Source organism: Lipophrys pholis (genome assembly GCF_963383615.2).
Source record: "Lipophrys pholis genome assembly, chromosome: 19".
NCBI lineage: Eukaryota > Metazoa > Chordata > Actinopteri > Blenniiformes > Blenniidae > Lipophrys > Lipophrys pholis.
The window spans coordinates 11,702,876-11,721,406 of record NC_137647.1 but is presented as its reverse complement, the minus strand read 5'-3'; the positions used below and the strand labels follow the sequence as shown (position 1 = coordinate 11,721,406).

The window sequence follows — 18,531 nt, the reverse complement described above, 5'->3', positions numbered from 1 at the left end:
GGCTGTAGGTGGTGACACCTCTCGACAGAATGCAATGTCACGTTAATCACATTTTTTGAAAAATTAAAAGTTTCAATATGTAATTAAAACTATTTAGCAAAATGTGTCAGTGTACTTTCAAAGCGAGCCTTTATGAGCGCCGCAATGTCCAAAAGATTCATTTTACAAGCGCAATGGGGCAGAAGAAGGAGGCCACCATTCTGCCAGCACTTCACTTTAAAGTGGACATTTGCTGCCTAATCACTCTCCTCGTTCCCCCTCTGCCTACGATATATGACTTTGTTTCCCCTTTTCCGTGCTCTCTTTTCATAAGCTCTCACTTCTCTGCTGTCAACCTTAATGAGGCCACACTGTGTGTGTGTGTCCGCATGTGTGCGCTGTGATGGATGTGTGTTTTTAAGTGGTCTTCAGAGGCTCATCACTTTACTATGCCGCCCCACTGGATCCCAGAGGTTTAGGGGAGACGCACATACACCCAAGTATTGCTGACGCTGGGAGCATTCATCCAATGTGGGTCGAATGACTCCCTTTACAATTACACTCCCACTCTTTCAAACACAGCATAATATCAGAATGAGCCTCACCAAACAGCACAGGCACAATATTGGACCGTGGCTATAACCCATCAGCCTATGTGGTTGAAAATGTTTGCAGTTTGTGCAGTCGTCTGTATTCAGAGCAATAATTCGGGTCGAACGTCAGAAATTGAGGATGTTGTTTCCACGTATCCCGGAATCCTGCTAATATTATCGAAACCTGATGAATTAGATCAGGGCAAATCTAACTTGTGAGCCAACCACATAGTAGATGCCATTTTGAAAGTCGGTTGTCTTCCGATGCCGAGGTTGTCCGTTTGATCCCCATCCCCGACTGCCCATACCTTTGAGCAAGACTCCGAGATGCTTTCACTGCATTGGATGCGTGTTAGATGTGGTAACTTTGGCTCATCATATGAAGATTATTCAGGGTCAGTAGACCTTTATTGTCTTAGTGGAGATGATTTATGAATATTCATACGAGGTTCCAAATGTTGACTGGGCCGAGTCTATTAACTCATGGAAATGATTTAATGAAGTGCAAGAGTAAATGAGACATTTAGTAAATTGACATTATTACACCATCATTATTGTTTCATTTTATAACTGATTCACTGGTTCACTGTGGAGAAGAAGAAATACTGTAATGAAGCCCCAGTGACCATGACTTTTTGTTATTGAGCTTTTTGTCTTTCAGGTAAGAAAAAAAAAAAACTAACAACTAAATAGCACTTAAGTGTAGCAGGTGAGAATATTGCAAGTTATTACTCTCAAAAGCAGTTACGTCTGTTTGTGTCTTCATGTCTAATTGTGTCGTGCATGTTCATTTGTTTGATTACCTGACAGTGGGAGACTCCTGTGGCCTAAACACGGGATTCTTCAGATCAGTAGCAGGTGTGCAAACATCATCATATAGCTCCACCTTGACGCCACAGACCTTGATGAGCATTGCCTGTACATAAAATCATAACCCACACAAATGTTTTATACAATGATTTACTGGCGGGATTCTGTTGTGTTTGATAAATTATGGTATTGTCACACGATTACGTTAAGAGGCGATAATCTCACTGGCGTGTGTTTCCAGGTGAGCTCTGCCGTGATTGGCTAATTGGAGAAAAGAGGCGGGGTCTATCCTGTCGGATTTTTCTTTTTCGTGGTTTATAAAATTTAATTCGAAAGAATTAAGTTAGAAACGTTCAAATGTTTCAACTTATGTGATGGTTTGAATGTGTGTCGCTGAAATGATGGACAAATCGAGTTTTCTATTGTGTTTGCACCTGCAGTATAGTGAAGTTCACCTTAAACAGTTTCTTTTATCTCATTTGCGTATATTGGATATAAATTATGTTTAATGGATTCAAATATTTGGCCATACCTTCCTGTGGGGAGTTTGCATGTACTCTCAGTGCATGCATGGGAGGTTCATTGGTGACCCTAAACTGTGTGAATGTGTGTGGTTGTCCGTCTCTCTGTGTTAGCCCTGTGACCCTGAACAGGATCATGTGGTATAAGCTATAACAGTAATCGTCACAGGTGTGGGAAACCATTGCTTTTTCCTGTAGGTGCACATCCGAATATTTGACTCAATGGTTAAATGACTTGATACAATTATATTCATTCTTAAACACTTTTATTGAGATATTCATCTGACATGTGATGAGCAAGAATGAAATAACAGCAACTCTAGGCTTTCCAGGGGAGGTGAGTCTTTGTTCCTTGATCCGTTGAATAGTCTTCCAGAATTCAGCGACCACTGACATTCATGCAGGGGTCTGCAGATGTGGCGCCTATGCACGGTGTAATGTTCTATCAGTCCACTGGGTGTCAATAGCAGCCGACGATTCAGTCAGTTGACATGTTTAATTCATAAAAACAGACACACGTTAGAAAGCATTGCTGAAGCTGCCATTCATATCAGCAGAGGTCAGAATAAATATCTTGTGATTTACCGACACCAACACAATGAAAGCAGATCTTCCCATTAAAGGTACAAACAATATATTCAAGAATTGGTCAAAACACAAAAAAGTAATAGATAAATTAAAAGATAAACATGCAGTAAAACAAATTGCTTTTTAATTTAGGCCTAAAACACTCACAAAGCACTACAAAACAACATGAGATACTAAACGAGGAATAAGTACTTCAATAAGTATTAGAAATATTTCAACAAGACAAATCCTCATTAATACACTTCTGGCTTCATTAACTCATGTTGACTTGTCCTGGTGTCCTGTGCTTCCACTATTTGTATGGCTCTGCTCATGATGACTAGATCACATCAGTGGTTCTCAAAGTAGGGGGCGGCACCAGAGAGCTTTGGACTTGGTTGCAAATATCGATCCAGACCAAAATGTATGAGAATTTAACAAGCATGAGAAGAGATATGCTTTTGATTGCATAATAATTCCCACAGTTATGAATTACATCTGCATGTCTCTTTCACAAACAGCTTATAGATCCAATAACAGTATGTTAATAATGACCATACCTGATTTACATCTCACTTAAACTCGGTGTGGGTTTTCGAATTTGCAAAATAGAAAAAGAAAATCACATTCTTGCACGCATGAATTAGTGAATTTCATTACAAAGTCGACTGATGAACAATCATCACAATCTTGGCCTCTGCTGTTGTTGGTTTTTTTGTACATTTTCAAGTATCTGTTTCAGATCAACAAGCAAAATGGACGCCATTATTTATTTATCGGGGAGTTCGTTGGTCACCAAGCTCTGTGGTCCAAACTCCAGTCAACATTTCGATCACAAATCCATCGTCTGCAGATAAAGGAGTCAGTTAGTCTTGTGAATAAACAGGGCAACTACTTCAATTTGAGGTTCCGGTCCAAAGTTAACAACCTGCTGGTCTCTTTCTATCAGGTTCATCCCCAATCCATCATTAACTGTGGTATATACGGTAGCAGGTATAATACAGTGCTGTATGTATTGATGATAAATGACAGAAGGTGTGTTCAGTAACGTACCAAACAATAACCGGGTCATGGCCAGATGTAGTTCCTTCACACATTTTCAACATTTATGAACAAAACAGTGGTTTTAAACAATAAATAGCTTTTATCTTATTTCAGTGAAGCTGTGAACAGAAAAAAAGCTACTTCACAATGATCTGTTCTTTCTTATTTCAAGTTTGCACTTTTGTATTTTGTTATTTTTAATCCCAAACATCACAGCACATCATTGGCTCCTTTTTCTTTTTTTTTTTACTGTGAACATACAAATCAGTAACAAAAGAATACAAACAAAAGGGTTAAAATCCTACATACTATACTTAAACTACAACTTCACTACACTTCCTCTATGCCAGGTTTCATTTTGGACACATTTTCGTTGATGTGATTTTATTACTTTTGTCCAACCTGAACTATACATACACAGCAAATATGTACAAATAAATTGTGTTTACTAAAGCTTGACAAGACATTTGGAACATTTGGAAGACCTTTGAAAAGTCTCTCTACGACTATTATTCTTCAGACCATAATATTCTCATAAAAAGCACCTGTGTTTTGAGTTGATAGGAAGCAGAAGACGAGCAGAGATGAGAGAAGAAGATCGGTGTGGAGCGAAAAGTGGACCCATGTTTTATCTAAACTCAGCAAAAAAGCCTCGTCATGGAGTGACCAAGGCATCGATGTGACTCAACGCAGTGAGGCATATTTGACTTGCATTTGGACCGAGTCGATGTAACCTCAAGTTCCTGTAAATTACGCGATCTCGCACAATGTACCAAGCTGTCAAGTGTAATACTATGCTTTTCACTGCGGCTCAAATGTGAGTGTGACTGTTTTAAGAAACATGTTTTAGTATCCATCATGCATGAAGGCGGAACAGAGGCACTTGTAACTTACACTGCACTGTTGATTCTAAATTCTGATTCGGGATTTTAGCAAAACAAAAGTACCAGACGATGTCAAGAAGAAAAAGGGCATATTGCAATTTGGTTGTTGTCTTTAATGTGTACGAGGGACACAAAATGTGTAGCTTTATGTGTTTATAGGTAAACTGTCTGGCTCTGAAAATGTGACCTTATGATATCAAAATGTGTAGTGGATGTCTTTAATTCTAATGCAAAAAAAATATATAAAAAATCTAAGAGTTAGAAAAGAACATGCCCACGCACATTCATTGAGGAATATTGTTTGTATGCCTACGTGTCACAGTTCCAAGTGAAACATTTGAATAGCCTCTATGAAAGCCTATTGTGTTTATTTGCGTTTCCTGAGCACCAGGTACATGAGGCCGCTGATTAGAGTCATGGGGAAGCTGACCCACGCCAGGATATAAGAGACGCCGTAGGAACCGTCCCGGAGGCCGGCGACGTGAAAGCTCTTTTTCTCCGCAGTGTAGATGGACGCAGCGATCATCACACAGAGAGCTGCCAGGAGAGAGGAGAAGAGTACAAAGTGATGCATCGGCCCTTTTATATATGTTATCAGTCAACCTGTTGACTAATAATGTTATTTTCGAGTTAAAAACTGTTTCATAGTCAGATCATTTCTGAATATCATTTTCAAAACTCTTAAATGCATCCAGTCGAGAACCACCGCAGCCTGTTGCTTTTCAATGCGACCAAAACTCTTGCGCATACTAACACACACGTGTTATCATTCAGCTTCTGTCTAATACATTTACATACGTAGGATTAGGTGTAGATCAAATCTTGTGCCACAAGAGCTTGAATTGGCATTCAGAAAGCTGTATTACAATATTGTAATTCAATATCTAATAGTGACTCATTTTCATTAGTCAAAAATCTGAACACCTAATCTCACTTTCATTGTGAATAAATTTGAAATTGAAAGTCACTCTTCCATTTAAATAACATATTTTCCTCCCCCAAATTTTTTTTTCTTAAGTTTTTTCATGCCTGACAAACAGATTTCATTCTTTCATTTTGCAACGAAAAAAAACAAGATGGCTGCAGAGGGTGGCTACATGTGAGTGTAATGAGTTTCCTTGCTTTTTCATCGAAATGCAGATTTTTACAGAGACGTCCACTCATATCAAAACAAGTACAAGCGATGTGACATACTACTGCAAGAAAACATTCTCCGACTTTCTTAGAACTCCAAAGTGAGAATTTCTGAATTCGATTGAGTTTCTGGTGGCACAAGATCGGTTCCTTTCTCAGACATTAAAACTCATATGAACACTTTTGATTTTGATTTTTTTTTTTAAAGACTGTGGCCAGTTTGATCCAAGGGAGACAACATGCAGTGGGGCTTAACTGCATGCTTGGAGATGAGGTTTGCAGTGTTACATAAGGACCCTCTCATATTACCTTTATGAAAATATGTCACTGACGACTGTCTGAGGTTTGGTAAGTGAACAAAATATACATTTTAATACCCTAAATATCCTTTCCTCACAAAAGAATAAATGTGTATATTTCACCCACAGGCCAGAAGCTGGATGATGGCTGTGAAGATGAATCTCTCTCCCTGCTTGATCCTGAAGAGCTGGAGGATGAAGACGAAGAAGCTGACACAGCTTAAAATGGTTGCCAAGATCATGGAGGCCTGAACTGCCTGCAGATAGGCTGAGGGGAAAGAAGAGAGAGAGAGAGAGAGAGAGAGAGGTGCCTTTCATACAGCCGCAAATTTACACATGTGTCGGTGACATGCAGCTGAACGCAGGCTCACCTGCTTCAGTGGAATGGCTGTTGTCCACAGGGTAGCAGGTGGAGTTGCAGGAGTACCACAAATCAGTGTAGATTACGTCACGTCCAGCTGGCGACACCACCCACCACGCCTGCACCAAGTAACGTCACATTGTTAAAAAAAACAAAAAACTCTCTGCTCTCTGTCGAAAAGAAACGTTTGGTGCGGACTTACATTGTGAATGGTGGCAACAAACAGCAGGATGGCTGCAGTCAGATGGAAAAGGATAATGAGAGCGAGGACGATCAACATGGCTGCCCCTCGGTCTGGTCAAGGCCCTTTTCAGTGAATGGAGGTTTCTCCTCTGGTCTTATTGTCAATCTGCAGGTAGAGCGGTGAAGCTTTGGGCTGGACTGCTTCTGTGTGGTTGTCAGACAGGTGAGGGTTTTGCAGGCTGCTGTTCAGAAGTGGATCAAAGTTTCTCACCGGCTGTTTGGAACAGGATCTGTTTGGAACAGCATATACGTTAATAACACACAACCACATGAGATACTTTTTTTTTTTTTGCACCAACTAACACTGTTTACTGAAAATGTCCCAACTCATCGAACAGCTCTGGATGTCTTTGGGCCTAAACCACCATCAACATAGAGCCAAAAAAAGAAATATATTATCAAGCATAATTATATTCGATGGACAGTCTGGAGTATACACTAACTGCATGTTTTCTCAACCCGCATAAATAATACAGAAAACTTCAGTTTGGATTAAAGTCAATTTTACATCAACCCAGAAAACTAAATACATGTTACATGCATCTGGAGTCAATCATCTGGAGAGAGTATTTAAAAACAAAAATGCACTTTAGCCACAAAGAATTCACAATTACAGAAAATGTCCACGCTGTGACTAAATATCTACGCCACAGCATGTGTATGTGTACATTTGCATTTGAGACCGAGACTGTGTGCGCAGCTTGTAAATACACGTTTACAACATGTGGGAGTGTGTTTATTCCACAGACACTGAAGGTCTTAATCCAGACTGTGATCCCTCCATACATGAGAGGAGGTTTAGGGTTTACATTTTCCAAGGTGATTTGTGATCTCCCTTGTCTCCATTCTACATTCTCTGTGAACAAGATTAGAGCGTTTCATTGGACCACATCAAGATGCTGAAGAGATCTTTCTAATCTAGTACCAGGAAATAGTTTTTAACAAGGTTTCATCACTCACTCCTGCATCTTAGAAATGAACCGAAGTCCCTGGACGAGTAGATTCAGATATCAAATGAAACGTATAGCTTTGGTCACAAAACAGCACAAACTCGCTTTGGAAAACATTGTTGATATTCACAATTATGGGTGTGATCTCAGCGTTTACTCAGACACTGGTTTTGATTGTGCAGCTTTCCACTTCAAGCAGCTCTTTGTCTCTTGTTTATGCAAAACAGGCCCTGAATCGTGTCATTTCTACACGATCAAAATGCTTGAAAGGCGAGATTTCATTAACACGTTCATATAATTTCAAAAGCAATAAAGAGATAGTGAGCTCTCAGCTCTAAAAAAAAAAAAAATTGCTCTGTCAGCGTTATTCAGTTACTCGGCAGCAAATGGTTACACTGATTTGATCGCATAAACTGCTGTTTTTCTCTCTTGCCAACAGATTTCCACGGTCTCGCTTTCATGTCTGTTTCACCGCGTAATACCACTGAAACCAACAGGATTAGTGTGTGATGTCTGTGTACATTGTTACGCATCAAACTGCAGCTTAACTTAACTAACTAAAAAGGAGCGCACATGTAGCCCACATACACATATGACTCTCATTTCTGGAAACTGGAACCCGCCCCTACACTTCAGACGCTGAGGAGGCAGAGACACAAACATATTGTAAAGCATGTGTGAGTGAACCACACATAAACACACACACACACACACACACACACGCACGCAGGCAGGCAGACAGCAGAGGAATTAGTCTTCGCCGCCAAAATGGAGTCACTGTAAAAACAGCCTCTCACCGCCAACAGGAAGTGGGGGGCGGGGGTGTGTGGGGGGGGGGGGGGGGGGGGGGGGGCATTTTTTTGTGCGCAAACATTTGGATGTGGGGTGTGCCAAAGGATAGGTCCGCCCTGTCTGAGGTTGGGGAGGGGAGGAGGACTAGAGGGGGCATCGGGGTGAATAGTAAAAGAGATCTTCAAAAACGACGAAAATTAACTACGTATAGGTTCCAATGTAAACAGCAACACCTTCTTAATCATCTTCCATGTATGACTGACCACTAACACCAATTTCGAACTAGATTAGATCACTATTATTGGCGAACCCAATGGATTACACATTAGTGCTTGTTTCCTAGAGGAAGTGTGTCACAATCGGTGGACATGTGAGACTTATTAAAAGCTTTGATTTTGCCTTTCCAGAGATTCAAATGAAATCAATGTTCACATTTTATATGAAACATATCCAATGGGAATCAGACTTGCGGTTCGATGTTAAAGAGCAACGCTTCTGTTCAGAGTGTGTTGTGAGGAGGGGGAGGAGGGGAGGTTTGTGAAGACTGCGAGGCCCAAATAAATCAACATTTTAATTCGGTGAATCCTCAGCACGGCACCTCTCCGGCAACTGAGTCTAATCTGACCTGCAGGAACATTCTTTGGAGCAGTAAATAATCTCTTTGACATACACACACACACACACATGCGCGCGCGCAGGATCTTCTTCTGTCTGAAGTCATCTTCACTCAATGAAGAGAGAGAGAGAGGGAGAGAGAGAAGGAAAGAGAGGAGGAGCGAGTGAGCCGGAGGGCGAAGGAAAGGAGAACCTATTGGAGGAAAATGGAGGGAAGAGAGGAAAAACAAAAACATGAGTATAAACACACGTACGCACACGTACACACTGAACATTTAAAACCAGAAAAAAAACAAAAACAACAGAAGTCTGTCGTGTTAGGCCTTGCAGGCAAACTTGAGATGATTAAAGTAAGTTTAAACAATGGACGGGGAACACGACGACGATGTATTGTTTTTCTAATTATGTACACAAATCCTTTTACGCTGGTTGTGAAAAAAAAATAAACCTATTACTTCAACTATTCAGCAAGTTACCATTATAGAAAAGTTCAATTGTGGCAAAAAATAGAAGTAACTGAAGTTAAAAAAAAAAAAGCAAAGAAGCTGATGTTGAACAATGTTGAACAACCTGACCATTACTTTGCCTTTACTGAGCTTATGTAACATTATAAATATAATCCTTTCAAACTAGGGAGTGTACCTGATTTCAATGCCGAACAAACTGCTCGGAAAGCTAAAACACACACCTTCCCCAGACAAACACACACACACACACACTTAGTGCTAATGGGAACGTGTGAACGCTCATGACAGTGACACCAAGCAACAGCTGCACACATCCACACGCATGTTGTATATATTAGTCCTGCTCCGCTGGTATGCATGACATGAAGATTTCACAGATCTTCATGCCTTGTCTATTATAGTAGACCCACACACACACACACACACACACACACACACACACACACACACACACACACACACACACACACACACACACACACACACACACACACACACACACACACACACACAAAGAAGTATGTCCCTCAGCTGTGGTGTGTCAATCAGAAGAACTGCTTAGAACTTTGTTTGCGCTAATCATGAGGGACATCTGTGAACTATATGGATAAGTAAGGAAAGAAAGAAAAGAAAAAAAGTGTCTTTGGACACTTCAAAGTGGGTTTACGTTTTAGGTTTTTGAAACTCGCTCAAACACATAAATGGGTATGGAAAGGCGGTAAAAGGAAAAAGGACACACACATCAGTGAAGCTGTGCTTTTCCGCATCATCAGCAGGAAAAAAGAAAGAAAAAAAACATTAGTCATTTTGTTATGTGTTTTAATTGGACCTGGCGTGACATAGTGATCAAGTTTTTGAAATGCTGACTAATTGCTGAGACCAAACACAAAGAAATACACTCACACTCACACACACACATAGAAATACAGCCATTCCTCCTCTCCACTCAGCCTTATAATAGGAGACTGGGGGGGACTCAGTGACCGGGCGCTGGTGTGTATGAGTGTGTGCGTATGTCGACTGATTCCCTTTGCCTGGTGGAAAATGCTGACTTTTAATGTTTCTTTTTTTTCACTCTTTCATAAAACACAAAGCCACAACTAGGCCTCCAAAGCTCACTTCCCCCTGTCTCTCTTCCTCTGTACCTCTCTGAGTCGCTCCTTTGCTTTCTGTCTTTGTCCATGGAAAAATGAGACTGAAAAAAAAAAAGGGGGGGGGGGGGTAAGAAGGCTTCCAGTTGAGCCCTCTGGCCCCTAACATTGCGATTTGACACTCACTACCAAGGGATGTTTGGATATTTTGGATACAAGCATAAAGAAGGATTCAAAGCGCTGGCTTAATCCCATGTTCCATTTTTATAGCACTTTGACGTTCATTTATTTTTATTGCCGATAGTCCGAAATGTTAACGACGTTCAGCAAATCTAACCAAACAGATGACTTTCTCGCCTACGTGCTAGGTGGCTGTTTCTTCTCGTTGGAATGAGACTCTGTTCGTGTGTTGAGAATGAAGCATTAGAAGGGGGATCAGGAATAACACGGATAATTTTACAACTTCCTCTCTGTTTGCTGTGTCTCGTGTTGATGCAGAGCCCAAAGAAACGCAGGAAAAAAACTTAATTTGACTGAAAAACGATCGTGCGGTCCTGTCTAAAACCCAGTAACAATCGGCTCAATTTTTGTGTTCGAGAGTAAACCACCGTGCCCATTCTTTGCCTTCAGGTGTGTGCACATTACTTTAATTTGTGGGAAAAGGAACAAAGTGTGTGTTTACACATTATCCACAGCCAGGCTACAGCTTATTTTTAGAGACAACACAAAAGGCGCATCTTTCCTGGAGCAGAGCCAGAGACCAAACAAAGAAATGTTTGGGAAGAGCATACAAAAAAAAACAAAAAAACTGTGGAGGTATACACATGCAAAAATGTACACACACTTATAGTTTGGTTTCACTACCTAAAAGCTGTCACATCAGAGGCCGTGGAGTTTGTACAGAAACTTTAACATAACCGGATTACCCAGTGCGACAGCTATGATCCTTCACACTTTTACATTATGGGATTGCAAGAATAATACACATAACAGGCCATCTGGAGACCAACAAAGCCTAAAGAAGAACTGGAGGTGGACACAAAGCACACACAACTTTACTAGTAGTTGGACAAGGAATATAGTGTGACCAGAGGACGGGTCACACGATAATGATAATATGCTGTTTGTCCCAATTCAAAGAGCTATTTCAATACGCAAAGTTACACACAAAGATAATGTGGGAAATATCTCTAATTATTGGAACTCAACTGGCTGTTCATCCCACTATAATTCAGCTTTGTGGACAGCCATATCTAGGATTCAAACCCAGGTTCCTCACACTCAACGTCAAGACCCAATACAGGAAGGACTTTGTACATGACAGCTAATACATTTTTTTAAAAGGGTAATACAATTTTTTGTTTTTTTTCAAATGCATTTCAACCAACACACTCTATTTCCTTCTCGCTTACATACAGACTGTTTCCCTCATGGCACCCGAGCCAGCCATTAATGGAGTGTAAACTGAAACCAGAAAACGTTTTGCACCTGTAATCATCAGTGGCCTCAAGTGGTAAAAAGTGGAAGAAGGAAACAAAAAGAAATCTTTCAAAGGATTTACAGATCTGAAGGTCTCTTTGCTACTTTTAATATAAACTGACTTTACTTATATTGTGTATTTTACAGCTTGAGCGGTCTAAATGAGCAGCTGCCATTCAAGGCGCTCGTACACTATTAGCAACTTGCTCATGGACACTTTGACTCTTTGGGCAGGACGATGGGGGATCGAACCAAAAACCTTGCAATTGGAAGCCAGTTGGAAAGCCTTACCAACTATATTGATGTTTAATTCAGTCATGTATGGGCTTCTTCAGGAGGACATAGCACCTGGAAAACATGAACTTGTGCAACTGGTTATCAGTATTGATTGTGTAAAACTTTAAGAAGTGAGTTTCCAACAAACTGTGATGAATTCATGGAAAAACATACTGACTGACCTCAGGAGGAGAACATCTTCAGATAAATATTTAAAACTCCCCTGGAACATGTTGGATTTTCAACTTTATGTCTGGCCAGCTCTTTAATGTTTGCCTATTGTAGCGCTTGTTGTCATATGACTTAGTTTCCTGTTAATGATTTTAATCTCCCACTATTGATTACTTAGTTTGTAAATGTACTAATTGCAATATGACAAATTGTGCTTTTCCAGACATGCAAAGCCAAATTTTGTCATTGGGGAGTTTTCATTCACAAATGTGCTTCCGCAAATATGACCAAAAAGCAATTTAATATGCTCACAAGTGACTTGTTTTCCTGCTGGGTTTAAAGACTTCCTTCAGACAGAGGAATTCTTTCATGTTGGACATTAACACGGTTTTTAGGTCTGGTTTCTCTCACATTCCCAATGTGACAGTGCTGAGTAATGACTTCCACATGGTGCAACGATGTTGGCAAACACCTGATAGAGAGAGCCGTCCGCTCACATCTCCATTCCAGTATATTTATTTATTTACGCCTCATTGGTCTTCTATTTTCTCCTCATCTTACTGTCACTTCACACTTGTTTTAGCATTATTTTTGTCTGTCAGCAGGCCCTTAAACCAGCAACCCCACTGTCTGAGCCCCCCCCCCCCCCCCCCCCCCTCCTATCACATATCACACACCTCTCCTCCTGCTGCTGCAAACACTACCATAGTAAATTATTTTGAATTAACACAAGCGCTCTGAGCAGGGGTGTCACGATACATGACTGCAAATACTTCATGTGTGAGTAAACTTCAAATGGACACAATATTTGATAGCCAATGACATTGATAAAACTTCCAATGCTTTAATTCCAACATATAGCAAAGCTCTTGCAGCTCCCATTCCATGTTCAAATTGTGTGAACTGCACAGTTGCACAGAAACAACACGTGGTGACTGTCCCAGCATGAATTACACTTTCACATTAAGCATGCCGCTATTTGAATGGGGTCTGAACTTTACCTTTTTTTTCAATTGACTTTACATTTGACCTGCAATCTGCGTTTATTTTTTAAATTGCACCCAACTACATTGTAATTGAAAGAGTACTTTCAAAAGACTGCAAGGTACTTGTCAGATTATATATTTCCAAAGGGCAAAGGACCAATGCTTCTGGAGCTTCAATGTGACTTCGTGCTTTATCAGATACCATCCATCCCGTTTTATCGAAATCTACACAGGGGCTGGGGGCAATCCCAACTGAGTATGGGCAAAACATACACATACACACACACACACACACACACACACACACACACACACACACACACACACACACACACACACACACACACACACACACACACACACACACACACACACACACACACACACACACACACACACTTTTCCATACAAACTGTCATCACTTATCTGCATCAAATGCATGGATTGTACTAAAGAAGAAAAACTGGGGAAGTGGGGAAAATCCATACTCAGGAAGCACATGCAAACTCCACAGAGGGAAGCCTGAACTCGATCCAGAGCTGACCACTAATCTTTTCCCTTAAAAAAAAAAAAAGCCTGGACTAAAACGTTGATGTCTCTCACCACAAGAGGGCGCAAAGTCCAGTGTAACAGTAACTGACTCACCTATAATGAAAAGTACCAAAAGTTATGGCCAGTAAAATAAAACAGGTATGAATGGTTTGAGTCTTTGCTCAGTGAAACGCACCATATTCAGCAAAACGTAGACAAAACAATTAACAGCAATTAAGAAATAATGAAACGTAAAGAAAAGTCCACTGAGAACATGAAAAGTAGGCGCTACTTGGATTAAAACTACCTTAATTTTTCTTGGCATTTTTTTTTTCCTTTCTTCCCCCCCCCCCCCCAAGACTGACGCAGATTAACGCACTTTTAAATGAGCCCGAGGCGCACATTATGGCACAGATGGATAACCAGTTGATCCCTTCTTCTTCTTCATGTCACACTCAACTACATTTCACAGCATTCATTCACTGCGCTTGGTCTGACGGACAAAACACATTTTGACTGGTGACTGACGACGCCCCTTTCACTTCCAGCTTCACAACTTGGGAGTTGTACAAAAATGTCCAGAAGAGGAAACACAGCAGCAGGAGAGTCTTAAAGCTTCTCTAACGTGGATCATCAAACTCAGTCAAACCTATTCTACAGGCAGGCAGTGCATCTTTAATTAGACGTTTTGTAGGAAAACTTTTCTTTTTTTTTTCTCCCAGAAACGTGTAAAGCCTTTAAAATAAATCATCTTTCAAACACATGAAGTCTGAAGTTAAATAAAGTTCATTGAAATCGGAGAAGAAAGGAAGTCCAGTGCAGTGTTTAAAAAAAATATGCAAACTAGAAATAAAATGGGCAAACAGCAAAAAGATCACTTACCAGGTCTGGACCGTGGATGAAACAGGTGTGTGTGCGCTTACACACAAAATGTGGATTGTAAATAAAATTTTGGGAAAAGTGTGAGAAAACTAGGTTCCAAACGTGAGAAAGAGACAGCTGGAGAGCCTGCTGGTAGTCCCAAAAAAATAAAAAAAAACCTCTAGTCAGAAGTTCTGCGTGAGCGCGTGTGGGAGGACCGAGACCTGGAGCTGGGTGTGGCTTTAGCGTGTGTGTGTGTGTGGGTGTGTGTGTGTGTGTGTTAATGGGGTCCAAACTGCAGGACCATGCATCAGTTTCCAAATCTTTAAGGATTCATATTTTATGAGAGACAGAACGAGAATACAGAAGATAATAGAAGAGAAAAATGTAGTGCTTGGCGGGAAAACTGGTCATCTTTGGAACTCTGTGGGGAAGTTTGGTCACTTGGCAGGCAGACCGTGGAAGTGAAGGGAAATAAAGAGGCAGGAGAGGTCAGACAGAGAGGGAGACAAAAGGAAATGAAAGAGATAAAGGGGGATGAAAAGCCCAGAAGTGCAGGCCTTGAAGAATACGGTAAATACTGAAAATGGGACTGGAGTCATGACCGGCATGCATTAGACTATATTCTCAGCCCATATTGGTATTATTTGTTGTATTTTTATTTTTTTTTGCAAATTATCAAGCAATTTTTATTAGATTTTCTATGTTTCTTTAACTTGTTTTGCATTTGTTACCAAGGAAACTTGTGGTATTGTGGACCTCCAGCCATCTATCTTCTGTGCCACTTTATCCAGTTCTGGGGCCTGTATCTGATCCCGTCTGACTCTTGGTTGAAGGAAGATACATCCTGAACGGGTTGCCGGTCCATCACAGCTTCCAAACACAGAGAGAAATGGACTCAGAGTGAGAAAATGCAAACTTGACTTAGAAAAGCCAGACTCTGTTTGTAAACATAAGTATTTCAAGAAAACCTTTGGACGATCATTTGTATCAGTGCAGGAGGAAATAAATTTATTATTATTATTTATTATTACGTAAATGAATTCAAGCTTACATTTGTAAAAAAAAAAAAAACACACACCCATCACTGAACACCAAAAATCAACTCTCCCATCCAGACATACCATTTGCAAAAAGTTACTAACTGAAAAATGAACTTTGACCTCATGACTGTCACACCAAACCCCCGATTTAGACTTGACTGAATTTACATAATGTCAAGGATGTCAGATTATTAGTTCCCTGTCACTGTCTGGACCCACGTTGCCGTTGTGACAAGACGGAATTCCTTTGTGTGGTCATATGGAGACAGTCGGTAAGGACCTGCACGAGGTAATGAAGAGGCCATTGTCAGACCTTGTTATTCAGCCTCTTGCATTTTTCTTGCCAGCCGTAACACATGACCACTACCAGTCTACCATCACCGTGAAACTAAATCTGAAATCTTGATGTAACAGCTCATTTTTACTGCCTTTGAAACCGAAGGAGGCTCATAAGCCGTGCGTCAAAATTAATTCAAAAAGTCAAGCTGAAATGTTTAACGAAACTAAACTGAAGCGTTATGTGATCGTGCTCGTTCATCAAATATGAGCTGGTAAGTTTTAGAAATACTGAAATAAGACAGAAAGAAGCAGGTTCCCATGGACAAAAAAAAAAAGTAATTTAACTCCACATTGCTGCAAGTTTCTTTTATCCAGTCACAGATTTAAGGCGATGAAGTTAACACTCACAACAGTATTTTTTTGAAATGGGAATAAGATATTTAGACAAAACAATTGTGATATATATTGTGCCACACAATTTGCAATGATACAGCGATTTCCCAAGGCCACTACATACTGTGTTTTCTTTGCTTGAAGCTTTCTAAGGTTGTGTTTGGGCCTCAATCTAACGTCCAAACAATTGCTTCGGAGTTTGTTTGGAAATGAGCTGAGACCCGCTGTTAAAACCGACTTAGTTCACTTGTCCAGATCGCGACATCAGTACCTCCAAAGAATCATTCACGCTGCTTTCCATATCGTCGTCAAGAAGCACACTGGGGTCGGGTTTCATCGAAATGAATCAGTCATCAGTTACAAAAAGAAAGGGTGAGTCTTCAAACTGTTGCCACACTTGTCAATCCCAATGAATTGGTGCTGGGAAACACTTTGAACAGGCGACATAATTACAAAAGGATTTCTCAGAATCTACCTTTTGGGAAGAAACCACAGGTAGTTTTATGCTGCTGTGAAGATAATGGACTGTATTGAGAGATGACCTAGTTAAACTGTTTCAACGTGTCTCTGCAGTGGACCCACGATAGACGCACGTCTTCTAACACCATCAGCATTGCACATCATTACACATTTCTTCTGCAAGTATAAATTTAGGAAAGCGACTTCTTTTCCGTTGTCTCTTTTTGTGTCTTTTTTTTTTTTTTTTGTCTGCCACCTGTGTAAGCCCGTCGAGATGTTGTCTCTTTCAACATTACGACTTTGAACACAAACACATTGGCGAACACTCGCGCACGCACACACATGCATGCATGCACGGACACAGGTGCCTCCCAAAGCTGGTGCCTGTTGAAACAACAAAACAATCCCATCTTCCCCAGTCCCCTCGAGCCACTGAACCCCCCCCCCCCCCCCCCCCCCCCCCCCGCCACCGCTTTCACACACAAACAGCCACACAGTGAAGGTGGGAACTGGTCTAGCCACTTTGCCAGGTGTTAAATGTCCACCACGGCAAACATTAGGGAGCCACTCATGCAAATACACACACATTACACACTTTACGTCACTGGAGACGTGTATCAGTTACCGTCCATTGTTATAGACCGAAGGAAAACAATGAGGTGAGCACATCTCCACCCAAAAACTGTTTGGTACAGTATAGTTTCTTTCTTTTCTTTTTCTTTTTCACCTCTGGCAGAATGGATTACTGCCGTCTGTTGGTTTTCTGTGTGACAGTTTCACCTTCGCTGTCTTTTCAGTTGTGTACCAACAACACATGTGTACATTCATGTGCTTGGAAGACATTCTGCACACCAAATGGCATGCACTATTCAAAAGTAATGAGACAAATCCAGCAGAGGCTATGAACAGAGAGGATATATATTCAGAAGACGATGCACAAATATAGGTGGAGTTGGAAGACTTGCTGTCGTCTACATCCACACTCGTCTTCCAACATGAACATTGGCGAAAAAAGGGAATTTTGAACATTACGGTCAGCAAAAGATGCAAAGCACCTGTCAAAAAGGTATCTTCTTGGGTGTATTTTCCTTAAATATCACTTGGTAATAAATGACTAAATAGAACGCACACATGAGAAAGCTCACGGATGTGACAGCTTTAATGCTACTTTAGTTATTTTGTTCACATTTTGTTTTCTGTTACAAATTTTTTTTTAACTATTATGTTGCATTTTATTTTGGGTATAACCTTGAATTTCTCACTAACAGAAGTGAAGTGTAATAGCAAGTCTTCTTAAAAAGAAAAAAAACACTGAAACCCTAGATTTGGTCAGTCTGTGATAAATGTAAAAATTTGAACTTTTTTTTTTTAAAGAATGGCAGACACATTTTTTATTCTTTTATTTTATTCTAGTTCAGTTTTGATGATTCCCAAATAGCTAAGAGCAGATGTTTTCCATCAATATCAGTACGGCCGTTACAATTCCTCCCTCAGTGACGCGAACGAGGAGCAGCTTTTGTAAAGCCATGCATGTGGACTCATAAATCCTGTGGATTTTCAGTTTTTTAAACAAGTATAGCGTGCACATTAATTTTAATTTTTTTTTAATTGTTTTGCCTTGTTCCCTTTTTAAAAAAAAAAAAAAAAAAAAGGAATGTTCTTGAAAGTTCAGCTGCAACCTGCTGCTGTTGTGGGCTGTTTGT

General features: G+C 40.4%; 1 protein-coding gene across 1 annotated transcript; it reads right to left on the bottom strand.

The window, feature by feature from the left end:
- Window positions 1-2,154: 2,154 nt before the first annotated feature.
- On the bottom strand, window positions 2,155-14,858 carry emp2 (epithelial membrane protein 2). The gene is made up of 5 exons (XM_080488681.1): window positions 14,676-14,858; window positions 6,395-6,665; window positions 6,203-6,311; window positions 5,959-6,099; window positions 2,155-4,935 (listed from the first exon to the last, which is right to left on the bottom strand). Exons 2-5 carry the CDS (start codon window positions 6,470-6,472, stop codon window positions 4,766-4,768), a joined length of 498 nt encoding a protein of 165 aa, XP_080344807.1. The 5' UTR covers window positions 6,473-6,665; window positions 14,676-14,858; the 3' UTR covers window positions 2,155-4,765.
- Between the last annotated feature and the right edge of the window lie 3,673 nt (window positions 14,859-18,531).

Excerpts from the sequence above, each read along its gene's own strand:
- emp2 (XM_080488681.1), bottom strand. The coding sequence starts at position 6,472 with ATGTTGATCGTCCTCGCTCTCATTATCCTTTTCCATCTGACTGCAGCC. Across the intron at positions 6,100-6,202 it reads CAGCCATTCCACTGAAGCAG|CCTATCTGCAGGCAGTTCAG; the intron begins GTGAGCCTGCGT and ends CTTTCCCCTCAG. Across the intron at positions 4,936-5,958 it reads CATCATCCAGCTTCTGGCCT|CTCTCTGTGTGATGATCGCT; the intron begins GTGGGTGAAATA and ends CTCTCCTGGCAG.